This window comes from Centruroides sculpturatus, unplaced genomic scaffold, assembly GCF_000671375.1.
Source record: "Centruroides sculpturatus isolate CEXI.00-Female unplaced genomic scaffold, Cexi_2.0 scaffold267, whole genome shotgun sequence".
Taxonomy (NCBI): Eukaryota; Metazoa; Arthropoda; class Arachnida; order Scorpiones; family Buthidae; genus Centruroides; species Centruroides sculpturatus.
In genome coordinates this window covers 433124-453468 of record NW_019384634.1, presented here as the reverse complement: position 1 = coordinate 453468, position 20345 = coordinate 433124, and the positions used below count along the sequence as shown (strand labels likewise).

At 25.7% G+C, this 20345-nt stretch overlaps 2 protein-coding genes across 3 annotated transcripts in view; one reads left to right on the top strand and one right to left on the bottom strand.

Moving 5' to 3' along the window:
• The window catches only part of LOC111625844 (centrosomal protein of 135 kDa-like), a 49910-nt gene that overhangs the window by 1776 nt on the left and 27789 nt on the right, over positions 1-20345 (top strand). Inside the window, exons 3-15 of the mRNA XM_023369088.1 lie at positions 1662-1788; positions 3888-4126; positions 4249-4377; positions 8584-8715; positions 9072-9119; positions 9209-9359; positions 9440-9609; positions 9692-9892; positions 11204-11363; positions 11444-11613; positions 11696-11896; positions 12649-12698; positions 16579-16694. Coding sequence (XP_023224856.1) covers positions 1662-1788; positions 3888-4126; positions 4249-4377; positions 8584-8715; positions 9072-9119; positions 9209-9359; positions 9440-9609; positions 9692-9892; positions 11204-11363; positions 11444-11613; positions 11696-11896; positions 12649-12698; positions 16579-16694 — 1894 coding nt within the window. The remainder of the gene's footprint in view (positions 1-1661; positions 1789-3887; positions 4127-4248; positions 4378-8583; positions 8716-9071; positions 9120-9208; positions 9360-9439; positions 9610-9691; positions 9893-11203; positions 11364-11443; positions 11614-11695; positions 11897-12648; positions 12699-16578; positions 16695-20345) is intronic.
• LOC111625837 (stAR-related lipid transfer protein 3-like) overlaps positions 1-20345 on the bottom strand; it is a 122589-nt gene that overhangs the window by 87883 nt on the left and 14361 nt on the right. The window contains exon 1 of one of the 2 annotated variants that reach the window (XM_023369079.1): positions 239-254. The exons of the other annotated variant lie outside the window; for it this stretch is intronic. The gene's annotated coding sequence lies outside the window, so the exon portion shown is untranslated. Of the gene's footprint in view, positions 1-238; positions 255-20345 lie in introns of those variants that run through there. 2 annotated transcript variants of the gene reach the window in all.

Below are 20345 nucleotides of genomic sequence, written 5' to 3'. Positions count from 1 at the left end.
AAATTATTGTCTAAAAATCAGCTTAAAACTAACTTACCTGTGCTTTTTATAGCACGAATAAATTGCATTTTAGTTAATATTTATTAGATACAGCGATATTTATTAACAGATAAGAATAAAGTTACGCATTTATCAATTAAGATAATTTAAAATGATTCTACAAGCGTATTATTCCGAATAGTTCATTATTATTAAACCTTGCTTCATACTGCAAAACTGATAATGAAACAAAACTTACAATTATTGCCTTCTTGCTTTATTAATTGCTACTGTTTAATCTTTATTCATTTACGAATTAAAAGTGAATTCATCGTAGATTGAGCAATTATATTTTAATTTAAAATCTGTATCTTTAATGTATTTTTTATCATTTTTGTTTTAGTAGACATAAAAAGTGTTATCACATTACAACCTTCGACTGATAAAATTCATCATTGATAAACACGCCACAGATTTGCATTTTTCTAAGAGAAGGAAGTGTTGCCAATGTTGAAGTAAAAATAAAATTTTAATTTGTTTTAAAATTTATATCATTACTGGATATAATTTACTAAATTTTTAATTAATCATATTTTTAATTTATATCATTTAAAATATATGCTTTCCATCTCAAATTAGTAGTGGCTTGCCCCTGTACATCATACTTTTCCGTTANTTTAGAGAACAATGTAGATATTATGTTGTAGATAGGATCAAGAAATAAGGAAATAATTCGTTTAAAGCAAATGCTTGATGGTGGTCGTCCCATTGATGCTATTGTTTCTGAAGCCAAACATATTGCAAATGATAATTTAGTCACTAGTCCATTAAATTTTTTACTTACAGAGTTAATTCAATTCAAAAATTTCTGTGCAAATTGAAAAACAATGTAAGTTGAATTATGCTTAAATACAATGTATTTTTAACATATTAATTTCAAATAATAATTAAGGCTAAACAGCTTCTGGTTATGAAAAAAAAACATTAAAAAATAAATTTTTATTCAATATCCTATCAAGTAAGACACACAATTTACACTCCAGGTAGAAACAGACAAACTAGTGATGACAGCATCTGATGACATTAGCTATAAACTAATATCGTCTATTATATATGTACAAAGTAGCACTTAGTAGCTAGCATTGCTTATTATAAACTGAAGTATTGTATTTGCTTATCTATAAATCCATATAAATCAAGGACACTGTATCTTATTTCTGTAAAATTGAACATGTATTCAAATAAAAATAGAAATACAGTAGAGCATCAATTATCTGAATGTTGATCAACTGAAACGTCAATTAACCAAAAGCTTTCCAGTTGGCAAATTTAAGTTTCTGCTAGTGCTGTGGTGTTGCAATCTTTGGCTATGTCTTGGGCTACTCTAATATTAGTTTTGTTGGTGCACATGTTTTAGCTGGCATCACTGGTGCAACCACGAAAGGTTACTTAAGGACGTGCCAGGATTTGAACGAATTTCAATTGGATAGGTTAATATATGGTTAATATAGGTTTCATGGGATAGGTATAATTAATGAATTTATATTTTTGTTGACTTAGTATATTGTATCATCAGTCATACTGAGTAATCAATTAATAGTTTTAATATATATTTGATGATAATTATAAATTTAATTTTAAATTATAAATTCTCTTTTACTAATATTTGATATTTGATGAAGGAAAAGAAAACATTTGAAAAGCAACTTGAACCCTTCCAAGCAGAAAATGCAAAATTAGTGAAAAAAAATAATGAACTTAATATTCATATACTTCATCAAAATGAAAAATTTGAAGAGACAGTAAAAGGTAAATATGAACAAAGAACATTATAATTTCCATAAAATTTTTAGTGTTATTATATCTGTTGATGATAAGTTTTAGAGCTATTGTATCTTACTCACTAATTCATGTTGTGTTAATTTGAACTCTGCTTAGTCAAATCAACTCTGTTTGTATTTTTTATTGATATCTTATCAAGTTAATGATAAATTTTATACAATAAATGCTTATTATGATTCTATCAGTATGATTTTAGGAAACTAAATACATATTTCTTGATACTTCTGAACATTTTTGTGGACTCTTTAGAACTGGTCTGCAGACTTCAGTTTGGAAAATTCTAATCTATGTGAATGTTTTTTCCTAACATAAATTAAGAAATTCAAGATTCTGTTTGATTCAAGAGAAACAAACAGATTAATTTTTAATAACCCTATTAAAAATCCTTTTTGACAGAAAGAAATATTAACTGATTGTAGAGATTTCTGAAGCTATTTAAATACGTTTGGTTTTTCTGTTATAGATAAGAAACTGCAAATAACTTCAATTTAAAGAATAATAATAAAATATAAAAATCTAAATATCAATATTTTCATAAATAAAAAGTTATCAAGCTTCATGAAGTTGCTTGAGATACATGTAATCTAAAAAGTTGTACATTAAATTTTTGACTTACAGAGTTAATTCAGTTCAAAAATTTCTGTGCAAATTGAAAAACAATGTAAGTTGAATTATGCTTAAATACAATGTATTTTTAACATATTAATTTCAAATAATAATTAAGGCTAAACAGCTTCTGGTTATGAAAAAAAAACATTAAAAAATAAATTTTTATTCAATATCCTATCAAGTAAGACACACAATTTACACTCCAGGTAGAAACAGACAAACTAGTGATGACAGCATCTGATGACATTAGCTATAAACTAATATCGTCTATTATATATGTACAAAGTAGCACTTAGTAGCTAGCATTGCTTATTATAAACTGAAGTATTGTATTTGCTTATCTATAAATCCATATAAATCAAGGACACTGTATCTTATTTCTGTAAAATTGAACATGTATTCAAATAAAAATAGAAATACAGTAGAGCATCAATTATCTGAATGTTGATCAACTGAAACGTCAATTAACCAAAAGCTTTCCAGTTGGCAAATTTAAGTTTCTGCTAGTGCTGTGGTGTTGCAATCTTTGGCTATGTCTTGGGCTACTCTAATATTAGTTTTGTTGGTGCACATGTTTTAGCTGGCATCACTGGTGCAACCACGAAAGGTTACTTAAGGACGTGCCAGGATTTGAACGAATTTCAATTGGATAGGTTAATATATGGTTAATATAGGTTTCATGGGATAGGTTAATATATTTTTTCGTACATAATCAGTTATCCGAAAAATCGATTTTCCAAACAACCCCTGTCCCCAATTGATTCGGATAATCGATGCTCTACTATAATATATAATCTTTTAAATTAAGAAATTTATTTTATTCTGTATATTCTATTTTTATAAAAAATAAAATANAAATATAATATATATATATAATTAAATATATGTAAATCCACCTAAAACCTTATTAAGTCCGGTTATTTTGTTAAAAATCATTACATAATTTGATTTTATTATTATAAATAAATATACATATATATATTAAAACTGCATATATGTTATAAATTACTCAGTGTTACTCGTAGTATGAAAAAATGTAAAGAACAACTTAATCTGATATGAATGAATTTTATAATTTTTGACAGTATCAAAATTGGGCATAATTTATGCTACAAGTAATTTTGATTGTAACTTAATTAGATTCTGCGTACTATAAATGTAATTTTTATTCTATAATTAAATATTAACTAAATTTGTATATACTTTATGATTTTTACAGTATTGAGAAGTACATGTAACAAAAACTGGATTTTATCCAGTTTTTGTTACATGTAGATTAAGTATGTTTTGAAGAAAATGATTTAAAATAATTAGATGTTTCTTAAGTATGGCAAAATTGCAAATAAATTTTCTTGTCTATGAGATTACTTCTTAAACAGAATATGAGATAAGAAAAGAAAAAGATTAAAATATATTTTTACTGTATTATTAATATTATCATCATTATCATCAACATTTTTTAGATATCAAGAAACAAGCACAGTTTAGACGTCAGAAAATGGAAATAGATACTCTTCTTCCTCCTGCTGTGCCATCTGAAATATTAAATAATGTTTATGAACAGACCCAAGATATATACATCATTGATATGTTAAAATTAGCTGACAATCGCATAATTCAATTAGAAGAAGATAACAAAAAAATTCTAAATACATTGGAAGAAGCTGAGGAAGCTTTAATTGATCTTCAGAAACAAGTATGCATTTTTCTATTTGTTAGAAGTGTAATTACTAAGCTATATAATTTTGATAAATTTTAGATAAAGTAAAGTGAAAATATTTCTATAATTTAGAAAACAATGTAGATATTATGTTGTAGATAGGATCAAGAAATAAGGAAATAATTCGTTTAAAGCAAATGCTTGATGGTGGTCGTCCCATTGATGCTATTGTTTCTGAAGCCAAACATATTGCAAATGATAATTTAGTCACTAGTCTGCATATGCAGGTAAAATTCTTTAAATATCAGAATATGCTTATTAAATATTATATATTAATTTTTTAGTTAATATAGAAATCTAAAATTTAAATTTATATATATACTAAAAAGATAAATTTTATATATGTATAAAATTTATCTTTAGTGTGTATAAAAACACTAAAAAGATTTATATTTAATCAGAATTACTGTATTATTCATGCATGTGACCCTCGGTAGCATATAACCCACAGAAATTGCTTGGACAAATATAAAACTTTTGCATAACCTTTTCCACTATACGTCAAGGCTATGGGAACACCCATTGTTTTATAGGTATAGTTTGAAACTGCAGTTTAACTTTGCATGTAACCTGCTCTATCACATGACTAGCACACTTTCAAATAAGTCTTTTAAGTCAATTTCATAATCCACTGGTTATATGCATGAAAATATACTCATCAAATTATATAAAAATTTTATTGATTTTATATTTTTTTAATGATTGGAACAGGATATAATAAATACATAAATAGTAAATATTACATGATTTTGAACACATATAAGAACATTGAAAACTCACTTTGTTATATAATGGTTCAGGAGTAAAAGGTGGTAAGTGCCATTTTCATTGATATGTTATAATGCATGTTAATGGCTAAACAGAATGTATTTCAATTTAAATATTACAAATACTTTTTAACTATAACAAACACTTTATTCTGATTAAAGTAAGCAAAGCATTAATTAACAAAGCTACATTAATTAATGGTAGGAGACATAATATATTAAATAATGGAGTTTTGTATTAAGAAATATTTAAAAATTGTGCTTGTATTTAAAAATTTTTAACTATTATGCAAGGTAGGAATATTTTTTATAACTAAAATTGTTTGTGATTTATCTATTTCTGTAACCACAAAAATGATTGACGTACACAGAATTATATCTTAATTATTTTGTATGAGAAAAATACAGTTATATGCTTTTTAATTTTAACTAAATATAGAATAGAAGAATTATTCCTAACATTAGAAAAATGTAGTTTTCCTAAACATATTTATTTCTGTAATGTATTTCTATCGACGACAGATCATTATCTTCATAAGATTAATATGATTATTATTNTTTAGATGTGAAGAAAGTAAACTGGTGAATTTTACTAGACATTTTAATGATGTGTGACAATTAACGCACAAGACAATCTTCTATTTGTTAACAAAGAGATGGTTTTTGGAAAACTTTGAAACTTTTATGGAGTCATTTCCTCAGTGGATGGTTCACCATTCTGTAGTAAAGGTGATGATGTAATTGATGGCAGATGTCCAAAATGAGTTGAATTCTGAAAAATAAGATTTTTGTTGCATTAACCAAAAAACATTTTAAATTAATTTTTATTCATAACAATAACCTCTGTAAATTTAAAGATATTTTTCAAATTGCAAAACTCAAAAAAAAAAACTAACAAAAAATAATAACTAATTCTTTCATTAGTCTAAAATAAAGTAACACTTAATTAATAGTTTCTAATTTCATCAGAAAAGAAAGCTATCAATTTCATTTTTATAAGAAACAGCAAAAAACAATAAAATTTATGAAAAATTGCATTGACACTTGTTCTTAAGTATTTGTACATGTAAAATACATATATACAGTCAAACTTCCATATTACGAACTTCTATATAGCAAATTTCTCTGTATAATAAATTTTTGCATCATAAACTGTTCTTTCAACCAAAAATATATGTAAAATTTCTTCTAAATAATGAAGTTAAATTTCCACATAACAAATTTTTTTTTTAAATTTGTAAGGACCATCAATCATTAAAAGTTGATTATTTCATTTGGGTGAAGCTTGAATATAGGTGCAATTTCAGGTATCAATCTGTAAACCCTTTATAAAATCACAATCCAACTGTGAGCAATATTGGTCATTAGCTTATAAAACCATCATGTAATCTACCTCCATATGGCTACTGGTTGTAAAGGAGGAGGAAACAGATTAGGTCCAAATGCTGTTGTTGACGGATAATGATTTACAATTAACAAATGTAGAAAACATTAGAAAGGTGATAATTTTGACTGCTGCTGGACTAATTTTTTAGGTTAGTGAGATTTTATTTTATTTAATAGGTCATCCAGTTGGAATTTGAAGAATTGTTAATATGGTGTTTAAGCATTACTAAAAAAAATTTGTGTGTTGTGGGAAATTGATAAAGGCTCAAAAAAGAAAGACATTATAGCAAAGTTTGGAATTCTTGTGAGTAGTTTATCAATCATACAAATTGTGAATCAATTTTGAAATTAACCAATGATGCAAGACCTACAGGAAAATGGGCTAAAACCTGCATTTACATTGATGTAGAGAAGCAGTTTTAATGTTCTTAATAAGTGAGAAGCATACTACAAAAAGCGAACATTTTTTTAATTGTTCTGTGCAACAAAAAATTACAATATTTTACAAAAATGTAGCCAAACTAACTTGTAAGTATTTTTACACATAAATGTAAACTTGCTTAAAATTAAAACTATGTTTATATTATGCTATTACTGTATATTACATTTATATTAATTTAAATTATGTAAAATAATGAACAAATTACATTAAAATTATACTTTATTTACCAAAATGTGTAATTTCTGTGTAAGAATTTCCCAATAGCGAATTTTTTTGGGATTTAGCAATTTCATTATATAGAAGTTTGACTGTATAATAATAATTTTTGTAATATTTTTAGAAACTATATTTGATCAAAATGACATTTAAAATATTTATTTTTCTATTATATTAATAAAGTTGCAGTAGTATGAGTTTTTTGTAAGTCACAATCATACATTTTGTAATAAAAAATATATTAAACAGCATTTATTAAAACAAACTTTATGTAATTCTGTATGTATTATTCATTTTAATATTATATTTAATACATATAAAATAAAAAGTATAGGTTTACTTTGATATCTGAAAGTAGAGCATTCCTATGAAAATCTTTCATAAATCAAAATGATGATGTAAAGCAAAGAAGCAGTTACCATTAAGTTATATGGGAAAAGTTTTGACTGTTTCCAGACCCAAAATTAATATACCAAATCATATCAAATGTGTACAGCTTATTGTACCTTAGGACATATTTTGCTAATGGATGCACAAGATAAAGTGCAGATGCTTACAGACACATTTCATATCTGTGTAAACTTGATACAGAGATGTTGAATGTAGTTTCTTGGAAAAGAGCATGATGTCTCTTGCTGCTTGGGGTGCACACTACCTCTAAGATAACTTAGTGTAAAACAAATGCTAAACACTATTTTTGCATTTCACATTTTTTTTTGTAAAAATGAAAATTCTTTTTGAATTTATTTTGGTTAGCATAAACAGATACTAATATAGATTTTTTTATAAAAACAAAGTGGTATAAATCAAATTTTTGTATATAGGATGAACTGTGTATCCACTATAGTAAACCCTTGCTAAGTCAAACTGCCTTAACACAAAATCATATTAACTTGTTGTTAACAAGTTCAAGGCATAGTTTGTAGGGTTTTTCATATAATATGATCTAATTAAGTCAAAATTGCTGATACTTTAATTCAGACACATTTTTCTGTGTACCCTCTGCTCTTTGATAGGTCTGTGATCTTTATTTTCTCTTGTAGTACATATGAATATAGACAATTTAAGACAAACAAACACTATGGCTTCATGCCAAACATAATACCATGTCATTACAACCTCACAGTTGTAATGACATGGTATTATGTTTGGTGCAGTATGTTACATTCTGATTAGAACACAAAGAAATGCTTTGACAATGTCCTCATAAGTACCAAAAACTGTGTATAATTTTGTAATCATTCTGTGACCAGATTCTTTATAACAGGAAATTTATAGCCACAGAAAAATTCAAGAAAATCTGGTATTAAACTTGTTAACTTGAAACTCTTTAACTCAAAGTCAGGACTCTTTTACTTCTTAAAACTTCAACTTAATGAAATTTTACTGTGTTTGATGTTTTATTAATATTGACTTAATAAATTTGAATTTGCAAAATCAAAACTATTTTAGATTTTTGATTACTTAAGTTGTATGTAAATAATTTTAGAATTTATTTATTTTATAATATTTTTTTCATTATTTTAAGGTAAAATACTATAAAGAGTAATAATTTAATGTTGATTAAGTAACATCTCTTTGTTTAAATAAATTATTTAAACAAAACTATATAACTTTAACAGATAGAATGTTTACAAAAACAAAATTCTGAACTGGAAAGCAAGTTAGCGAAATATGAAGAATCTGCTAAGCTTCATTTTTCCAATAACAATTCAAATAACAAGCTAAAACTTCAACCAAAAAAAGTAATTCAGGTATGAAATATTAAGATTTTATTATTTTTATTTATTAGCAAAAATTTAAGAATCTAACATTTAAAATTTTCAATAAAAAAGTTTTTTTGTAATAAATGTTTGATAATTTAATATAATTTTCATATTTTCTTGCATTTTTTCCATCTGAATAAAAAATAAAAATTATATCAATTAGAAGAGAAGATTAATTAATTATTGCATTGTTATTTATATTCATAAAAATTTAGTTACAGTATTTCATTAATAAATATTCAAGTGCCAATGGGGAGAATAAACTAAAATTAAGAAAATATTTATTATATTTTGTTTATATTATAATAATTGTTTTCTTATACTCAATTATATTATTATTATAGAAACAAAAATCGTGTGGATTAAGTTCAAAATATGATGAAATAATAAAAGTAAGTACTGATTTGTAATATAAATTTTATATTTTTTTAAGTACTTATATAAAATATTAATCTGAAAAAATTATTAAAATTTATTAAAGAAATATAATGAATTGGAAAAAGAAAATCAAAATCTAATTATGCTTTTGAAAAGTAAGGATTCAGAACAAATAAATTTAGAAAAACTGATTAAAGAATTAGAACAAGAAAAAGAAGAGCTCCAGAAAAAACTAAATTTTATGTCTTTGAACGGTAATTTTTTACTTGTAAAATATTTCAGAAATATACTATTGTTTATGAAATATTTAGTTTAACTATTTTACAACATACAGAAAAAGATTTAGTTTTGGAAATTGATCGACTCAGTCACAAAAATGTGGATGATGTCTGTCAGAGATATTCTTCAGATCACTTGTTGCAGTTAATCTCTATCTTAGAAGCTCAGAGGGATCATTACAAAGAAGAAGTTGTTGCTTTACAAAATATTCAACAATATAAAAATGTATATATTTTTTGATAATATAATATATTAAACTAATTATTTTAAAATAATTACATTGTTATAATTTTATTTGTTGTAATAGAATAATGCAGAAATATCAAAAACTACAGTGAAAAAGAATAAAAAATCTTCAGATAAAAATGAAAAACAAACAAAATCAGAAGATAATCTTTTAAAATTAGTAGAAGAAGAAAGAAATTACTATAAACAACAATATTTAAACTTAGAAGAAAATATAAAGAAACAATCAAATCCTCTTTCTAATGTTGAACAGATTGATAAAGTAAGAAATTTTAATTTACAATTTACTTATAAAGTAAATTAATTTTTTTAATATTAAATAAAGAACTGATATAGGTATATTTTTACATCATTGATAAAATAAAACTTTAGTGGATACTGATAATACTTTTGATAATAGTTTTAAAATGCATTTTAAAGCATTTATCTTAAATAGTTTGATTATTTATAATACTCTTCCTGTTCTTGTTTTATATATTAAATCAAACAAATGTTATTGAAAACTTGGCTATCGACAAGCTTTCAATAATGGTGTATTAAAAGTTAAACTCTTTTATTTTAACATCCATAGTCACATTAGCATTAGCAACTAAATGCAACTCTATACAAAAGAAAAGAATATATTGTCTTCATTTTGATATTTATTATAAAATAAGTAATTTAACTTACTTAATAATTCAAAAAATTTGCATAAGGTTTTTAACAATCCAATAGCTTTATCATTACTTACTAAATTAAAAAATTTACCTGAAAATTTTAACACAAAATTTTTTGCATCTTTGTAAAGTATAGTGATGTGAGGATCCGAATCCAGACTTTCAGTATATTTATATCATTACATCATAATATCACATCGTAGCTATACTTTCGTTAAATAACTGTCAACTTTTACACCTGGGAGCTAAACATCTGTTAAGTTCTCAGGCCTGACAACGACGCGTTAATTAATCCTCATTTCTCCCGCGTGCCTTCTTAGAAACTCCACAAATACAGACTATGTTTAAATATTACCAGTGGACATCTATTACCGCAGTCGCATTACCTCAATTACTTCATATCTTCAAGTGAGGGTTGATTGACTTCTTGGAAGGTTTCTTCTAATTGGGGTGGGCAGCTATGGTTTATTGGTAAAATGAGTGTGATGGGAACGGTGTGGAATGTCTGTGGATGTGATTGGGCAAAGCATATAGCTGCCTGTAACATATTAGAGTTGACTTCCCTGGTTGTTGTAGTTGTAGTAGTTGACGGGTGAAGGTGCCGACCCTTTGGTCACATGATGATGTACGGTAGTTATATTTAATATTGGATGGAAAGTTATCAATATTATATTATTGAAATTTGTTTATTTGAAAACAGTTTTCTGTAAGGGTATAGTTACTTAAATATAAAATTAAGTTATATGAAATACTATAAATCAAAGATTTAAACATGAATGAAATTGTAAATTTAGTTTAAGAAATAAATTAAATTGAACATTTTGAAAGTAAACAAAATTGAAATTTCAAAGAAGTACAAGCATGACAATTTTTGAAATAATTGAATAATTTTACATTGTTATTAAATCACTCTATAGGAAGTCTCTGCAATTGACAATGAGTTATACAGATTACGAGAAGAAGTTATTGAATTACAGACTATAAAGTTAGAAAGGGATCAGTTGAAAAACAAAATTAAAGAATTAGAACAAGAAAAAGAAGAGCTCCAGAAAAAACTAAATTTTATGTCTTTGAACGGTAATTTTTTACTTGTAAAATATTTCAGAAATATACTATTGTTTATGAAATATTTAGTTTAACTATTTTACAACATACAGAAAAAGATTTAGTTTTGGAAATTGATCGACTCAGTCACAAAAATGTGGATGATGTCTGTCAGAGATATTCTTCAGATCACTTGTTGCAGTTAATCTCTATCTTAGAAGCTCAGAGGGATCATTACAAAGAAGAAGTTGTTGCTTTACAAAATATTCAACAATATAAAAATGTATATATTTTTTGATAATATAATATATTAAACTAATTATTTTAAAATAATTACATTGTTATAATTTTATTTGTTGTAATAGAATAATGCAGAAATATCAAAAACTACAGTGAAAAAGAATAAAAAATCTTCAGATAAAAATGAAAAACAAACAAAATCAGAAGATAATCTTTTAAAATTAGTAGAAGAAGAAAGAAATTACTATAAACAACAATATTTAAACTTAGAAGAAAATATAAAGAAACAATCAAATCCTCTTTCTAATGTTGAACAGATTGATAAAGTAAGAAATTTTAATTTACAATTTACTTATAAAGTAAATTAATTTTTTTAATATTAAATAAAGAACTGATATAGGTATATTTTTACATCATTGATAAAATAAAACTTTAGTGGATACTGATAATACTTTTGATAATAGTTTTAAAATGCATTTTAAAGCATTTATCTTAAATAGTTTGATTATTTATAATACTGTTCCTGTTCTTGTTTTATATATTAAATCAAACAAATGTTATTGAAAACTTGGCTATCGACAAGCTTTCAATAATGGTGTATTAAAAGTTAAACTCTTTTATTTTAACATCCATAGTCACATTAGCATTAGCAACTAAATGCAACTCTATACAAAAGAAAAGAATATATTGTCTTCATTTTGATATTTATTATAAAATAAGTAATTTAACTTACTTAATAATTCAAAAAATTTGCATAAGGTTTTTAACAATCCAATAGCTTTATCATTACTTACTAAATTAAAAAATTTACCTGAAAATTTTAACACAAAATTTTTTGCATCTTTGTAAAGTATAGTGATGTGAGGATCCGAATCCAGACTTTCAGTATATTTATATCATTACATCATAATATCACATCATAGCTATACTTTCGTTAAATAACTGTCAACTTTTACACCTGGGAGCTAAACATCTGTTAAGTTCTCAGGCCTGACAACGACGCGTTAATTAATCCTCATTTCTCCCGCGTGCCTTCTTAGAAACTCCACAAATACAGACTATGTTTAAATATTACCAGTGGACATCTATTACCGCAGTCGCATTACCTCAATTACTTCATATCTTCAAGTGAGGGTTGATTGACTTCTTGGAAGGTTTCTTCTAATTGGGGTGGGCAGCTATGGTTTATTGGTAAAATGAGTGTGATGGGAACGGTGTGGAATGTCTGTGGATGTGATTGGGCAAAGCGTATAGCTGCCTGTAACATATTAGAGTTGACTTCCCTGGTTGTTGTNAAAGAAAATAAAATATCTATATATATGTTACTGTGAATGATCGATATCTGGCGAATGTCAACATTCTCCAGTGAATATCAGCATTCACACAGTCATTTCGTGTATGTACAAAATATTTGCTAAATATCATTATTTCTCACTTACACCAGTAAATGTTGACATTCAACATGCACTGATGGTGAGTGTTGAATAAAAATATTTTTATTACGTTAAGACAAAAATGCAACTTTTTAATATGTGAAAATAGGAGAAAGCTTAAGTAACAGCATATGTAAATAAACTGTTGAACCTAAAATGAACAGTACATTCTTAATCAGAAAAGAAAAATAATACACNATAAAAATATTTTTATTACGTTAAGACAAAAATGCAACTTTTTAATATGTGAAAATAGGAGAAAGCTTAAGTAACAGCATATGTAAATAAACTGTTGAACCTAAAATGAACAGTACATTCTTAATCAGAAAAGAAAAATAATACACAATAGTAAACTCACATATATTATGTGATTAACGTTATACAATCTTATTTATTGCAACAACTTAAACTGTTATGGCACTTTGAATTGCACAAGAATCCCTTGCTTTTACAACTGCATTTATTCGTGGAAAACTTTTTGCAATGACAACATGTATAGCCTTGCCCTCCACTTTTCGAATTAGCTGCAGCTGCTTCTCTTGGCGATATTTCTTAAAAAGAAATCTCATCTATGGAAAGTAACGTTTCTTTACAAATTACGAACTGATTATGGGTATAAAGCTGCTTGAGGGTACTATTTTTGTTTGCTAATTTATAAAAGTTGGAGTCTTCTATTCCAACAACAACCGCCAACACATTTCGGGCATCTGTACGGTCACGGTTGACATCGGGGACTTGTATTTGTACGGTATAACCAGCTTGAGCAGAAGGAAGCAGCGAAGAATTTGGCGACAGACTGTCGCCTCTCTGTCAACATCGGTTTCTCGGGTGTCGTTTCGACCTCCACTAAAGCTTATATGTGCATGTCAACATACACCGGTGATTGTTCGAATGTATAATAATATAACCAAATATTCGGTTCGGTTACAAATATACCTTTCCTTTCACCAATGTATTTTGTGCGTGTCGACATTCACTGGAGAATATCAACATTCTCTAATTTCAATCTTTCACAGTAACATATATATGTATGTATATATATATATATATATAAATGNATTTTATCAATGATTTTGGGTATGGATAAAAGTGATATAATTTGATTTTTTTTTTATAAAATTAATTTTGATAACTCAGATTTGTGAATTATGCTATAATAAATATTAGCATACACTTGCAAATATTAAAAGAAACATACTGAGTTTTTATTAAATGCAGTCAAATCTTAATTTAGTGCTATCGATTGTTTGTTACTGAAATTGGCACTAAAGTGAAGCATCTCAAATAATAAGAATTACATATAATAATGAAGTATATACAAAAAGTAGGGTTTAAAAGTTTTAGTCATGTATTTTATGTTAACAGTGTTGTTTGCACTACAGAATCATACATTTAATAAATACTATATTATTAACAAGTATTCATTGGCACTTTGAGATGGCAGTATATCAAGGTTTGACTGTATTTATATGCTTATTATTATTAGATTTTTAGAAAAAATCTGTTTGTTATTGCATGTTGTTAATTTAAATAATAGTTTTATTAAATAAAAGTTTATGACAGTGTCTTCTGCTACCTGATGACATAATTCTCTACATACTATTAAATTGAAATTGTCCAGTAAAACATTTTAATTAACTTTATTTAAGTATATTTAATAATAATTGCAGAAACAATATTAGATATAAATGAATTATTTTTATTAGTTTCTACTAAAAGTATAGTAAATAAAATTATAGGATTATTTCACATTAGAAATTATTAATAATATTTATATTATTTAAATAAATAATAGTTGAAATTAGTTTATAATTTGCTGCATTTTTGCAGTGTAATTGCTGATTATAAAATCTTATATTACTGAAAATATTTTGGAATAATAAACTATAATTTATAAAAAACTGTATGTCTGTTCTAAGCAAAAATGGAATTTATTTAGGACAGTGATTTAATCATTTTGATATGGTATATTTTAAAACTTGTTATATAAATTAACAATATTCTATAGCTAATGTTTATATTAAATTTTATTTTTATAATTTGTAAAGTGTATTTAATTTCTTTATGAATAATAATACAGAATAGAATTTGACAATTTTGTTAACTATGGTATATTAGTCAGAAATGTTTTTTGATGTACAATATTACTTGTTAGATGTAATAGGAAAAAAATAATCAATAATTTCCATTTTAAAAAAATTAATATTTTTTTTTTTATATTCTAGTATACAATGACTAATTATTTTTGTTAATATGTAAACTTCACACTTATATAATTCAGATATCATTTGTCTGTTTAACTGTTTGAAATACCTACTTGAAATTAAAAAATAAATAATTAAAATAAATAAATTATGATAACATTATAAAAATGCCAAATGTGTATAAATTTTTTAATACAGTGGGTGATCGGTTAATGAACATAATCCATTCCAAGACTTTGTTCACTATCCAAATTGTTCGTTAACCGATTATCGATTTACCATATGTTTCTATTGGAATTTGATTAATTCATTCTGGAGACCCCAAAAAAAATAAAAAATATATACTTTCTTACTACATTTATTCATATGTAATAATAAAAATACATATATACACAGTCTTGCATTTTTATTAGTCATGTTTTTCCCATTTGTGGTTGTTAAAGAATCTGTCCAATGTCAATTACTTTTCTCTCTTCTTCAGAATTTTTCATAGGTAATTAATAGCATTGTAATTGTAGCGATCCCTAAGCCTATTAATCTCAACCTGGTTTGGATACCAGTCTAAGACCATTGTTCTGACATCCTCCCACTTCTTCAAAAGATGTTTAATAGCAGATATTGGCATTAATCCACATAAGAAAATGTAAAAGAATTGTTTCTGTCAGAAATATAAAAGGCTGGAATTACAAGGGAGAGTTTCAAAGTTCGGGGGATACTATCCAGTCGGTATATACCGGGTTGGATGTCGATGTCTCCCGTGCTCTGAAAAGTTTCGAATTGTTGCATGAAGACAAAGGAAGACCAGTCAGTATTCATTATTTTACATCACTTCTTCTTGTGTTTGTTCAGTGAAGTGTTCGTTGTCCGATCATAAAAATCTTTCGCGAAAGTGTTTGTTATCTGATTTGTTCTTTAACCGATCACCCACTGTATTTGATTTTGTTTTAAAAAAGCAAATTAAAATTCAATGAAAATTCAATTAGCTTTGTTAAATGGTTAACATTTTATTTAATTATTTTTTAATATTAAATAATTAAAAAATTAAATAGTTGTTAAAAAATAATTAAATAAAATGTTAGCCATTAAACAATCATTTGAAACATTTTCATATCATTTTTAAAGGTAAATTAAGGATGAGTATAAGATAAATTGAAAGACCTAAAATAGTGTTTTAATATATGAAATAAGTAAATCTGAAAGGAAACAAAATTTATATGTATTAAATATATTGAAACCTATTTTAGCAAATTATTGATTATTAATGAAAGATTTATTATGAATGTTTATATAATTTTACATAAATTTAATAAATATTTTTTGTGTTTAGAATTCATAATTATATGAATACACATTATATTTTACATTATTTAGGTTATTAGCTGATGAAGGAGAAGTTTCAAAAACAAATATACATTCCCAACTCCTCCTGAAAGAAAAAGAACTTCATTCAGCTAAAGAAAAAATTTCCTCTTTACACACAAATTTAGGTTAGAAATTTACATTTGTAATATTCAGTTATAAGTTTTTTTATTAAATCACATATCAGTTATAATCAAAAGGTTATTTTTATGCATTTAAATCTTCTGGTTTATCATTGCATACCATAATTTATGGTGTAGGATTTTTATAACAATAATCTACATCATATTAAAGAAAAATAATAGTATTTACTGTACCATCAATAATCAAGAGTTGGAATGTAATTTTTAATTACATAACAATGCAAATATCTTTACTATTAGTGGTTTTACAGAAAATAAGTATAAATAATAAGTTATTAAGTACCAAAGATGTTTACAGGATAGATTTTGAAATAAAATGATTCTTAAAATGTAAATTTAGACTTTGTTTTAATATATTTACTTTAAAAATTTAACTTGGCATAATAGTTATGAATCAAAAACTAACTGTATAGATATTAGTTTCTGTATGGCTGAAGTGGTTAATGCATTTATCTACTACTATAAGGACCCAGGGTTGAATAAGGGCAAGTAAATCCAGAAATTTTTCATGCCTTGATCTATTCCAAATTTATTGAGCCCTGTCCCTCACCAACCAGACTAGTTGTTGTTAGCCTGTCTGAACCTACAGCACTCTTGTAAACATATTTATGTTGTTAATTATANTTAACGGTTGCTTTCAGAGTAAGGCTTAAAATATATATATATATAACTTAAAGGCAGTGAACAGCAATAAAAATCACATGCAGAGAATTTTTTTATTAAAATTAAACATTTTTCAAAATGACGAAATATCATCATTCCATATGTTTCAGCTAAATTGGAACTAACAATATATCATAGAAGGGTTAACAAAACATAAACAGCACCCAAGTTGACCACATAAAACTGATTCTTCCTCATAAAAAGGAAGGATGAGGCCTCACAGATACTTTAAATCTACACTACAAACAAATACAGATTCTGTGAGAATTTTACTACAGAAAACAAGAAACATCACAGTTACGCAAAGCTGTAACTCTTGCAGACAAAAACAGAACATCATTAAACTTACATAACACTGACTTGAATCTAACACAATACACAAAAAATACAGACACTATCAGGCAGTGTTGACACAGAAACTGCTACAAGGAAAGCATCCAAATGACCTCAGCCAAGATCACATTGACAGAACTGTATCAAATTGCTGTTTGACTCATGGCTGCCTCTGGAGAGTAAGAAAGGTCATGATTGCCCTACAAGACTAGATCATAAATAGAAGAAACTACAGAAAGCACATTTTAAAAACACAACAGGTGATATTTATAAGAAATGCCACATCATGCACAAGACTATAACTCCTCCTGAAAGAAAAAGAACTTCATTCAGCTAAAGAAAAAATTTCCTCTTTACACACAAATTTAGGTTAGAAATTTACATTTGTAATATTCAGTTATAAGTTTTTTTATTAAATCACATATCAGTTATAATCAAAAGGTTATTTTTATGCATTTAAATCTTCTGGTTTATCATTGCATACCATAATTTATGGTGTAGGATTTTTATAACAATAATCTACATCATATTAAAGAAAAATAATAGTATTTACTGTACCATCAATAATCAAGAGTTGGAATGTAATTTTTAATTACATAACAATGCAAATATCTTTACTATTAGTGGTTTTACAGAAAATAAGTATAAATAATAAGTTATTAAGTACCAAAGATGTTTACAGGATAGATTTTGAAATAAAATGATTCTTAAAATGTAAATTTAGACTTTGTTTTAATATATTTACTTTAAAAATTTAACTTGGCATAATAGTTATGAATCAAAAACTAACTGTATAGATATTAGTTTCTGTATGGCTGAAGTGGTTAATGCATTTATCTACTACTATAAGGACCCAGGGTTGAATAAGGGCAAGTAAATCCAGAAATTTTTCATGCCTTGATCTATTCCAAATTTATTGAGCCCTGTCCCTCACCAACCAGACTAGTTGTTGTTAGCCTGTCTGAACCTACAGCACTCTTGTAAACATATTTATGTTGTTAATTATAGTACTTGTTTTTTTTTATTATAAAACTAAATTTTCTCTTTTTATCATTTTTTAAACATTATATGAACTCTGTTCTTGATACAACTTATTAGGAATACTATTTATGATTACATAATATAATGTATATTTTATTTATTTATTTATTTATAAAAGTTTGTGAATATTAATTATGATTTTAATACAGAATTATGATTATTTTAATATTTTAAAAAATTAATAATTAAAATTATCAAATATTTACAGAAAGAGAACTAAACTAAAAGAATATTTTATCAATGTTGAAAATGAATTTAATATTTATTATTAATTTTAATAATGTAAAACCAAATATATTAAGTTATTATTTAAATTGATTGATTTCTTAAAATTCAATAAAGTTTTTTAATAATAATAATAAGAGGACAAAATCTACAAATATTTAGGATTCCAACACACCAAATTCACAGAACACACACAATAAAACAAAGACTAACAAAAGAACACAACAGGAAATTAAACTCAATACTAACAACACAGTTGAATGCAAAACATACATTTAAAGCCAATGACATGTCATTTCAATACTGGCATTTGGAGTTATATATTGGATACATACAGAAGTAAAATAACTTGAAAGGAAAACACAAACAACATTAACCCTTTACTCTGATGTGGTCAGTTGTACTTTACCCTTCAAAACACCGACCCAAAGTGCAGTCACTCAAGGTCACTCTATGTATTTTATTTTAAAAATTTACCAAAAATCAAATTTTTATCATAGAGATACAAAAACATCACATATATTTATTAATTTATGTAATTTTCGGTACAATAGTGTATAATTATTCATAATAAAAATTACAAAAACAAGTGTTAAATTATGACCTAAATTTCTGATGTTATAGATTACTTTGACAAAGAATAAAATTGTTTGATTTCATTATTTGTTTTCTGAATTTTCTAATGGTAGCTGTTTTATATGTTGATTAAGTAACAACATATCATTATTTGATAATGATATGTTGATACCACAATAATGATGTAGACTACCTCATTATTGTGAGGTAGTCTACCGGAAGTTTTTTTTTTTCAGATTGAAGAGACATTACTTAATCATTATTTGTTTTTTGGCATCAAGCCAGCATGAAAGAGAATATTGTTTTGTACATGACGATATAAGATTTAGGCATATTTATCTATTTTTCATGAACACTATCACTTTATCTGAAACAGTCCATATATACTAGTTTTCTGTCTCTCTTCAATTTGTAGGTTAGTAGGATGTTTCATTTTAGGCAGTAAGCAACTTTAGGCAGTAAATGGAAAATACCGAAACTATAGAACAATAAAACACACTACATAAAGAAAATTGATTAGTGAACGTGTTTTATTTGTTTGAGAAAATAAGTAAATAAAATAAAACTAGAACAAAAATAAGAAAAATAATAAACAACTAAATATATATACGTAACTTATAGGCAATAAGAAGTAAATACTGAAATTGTAAAACAATACAAGTAAAACAGCAAAACCGTATTTGGGACAAGACTATGTCTCGGAGACTCACTACTAAGCAGAATCACTTTGATGCTCAAGGCGGGTCTCGTTCTCATTCTCCAATCTTCTTTGGTATCGCTGCTTTTGGGCGCGATCGT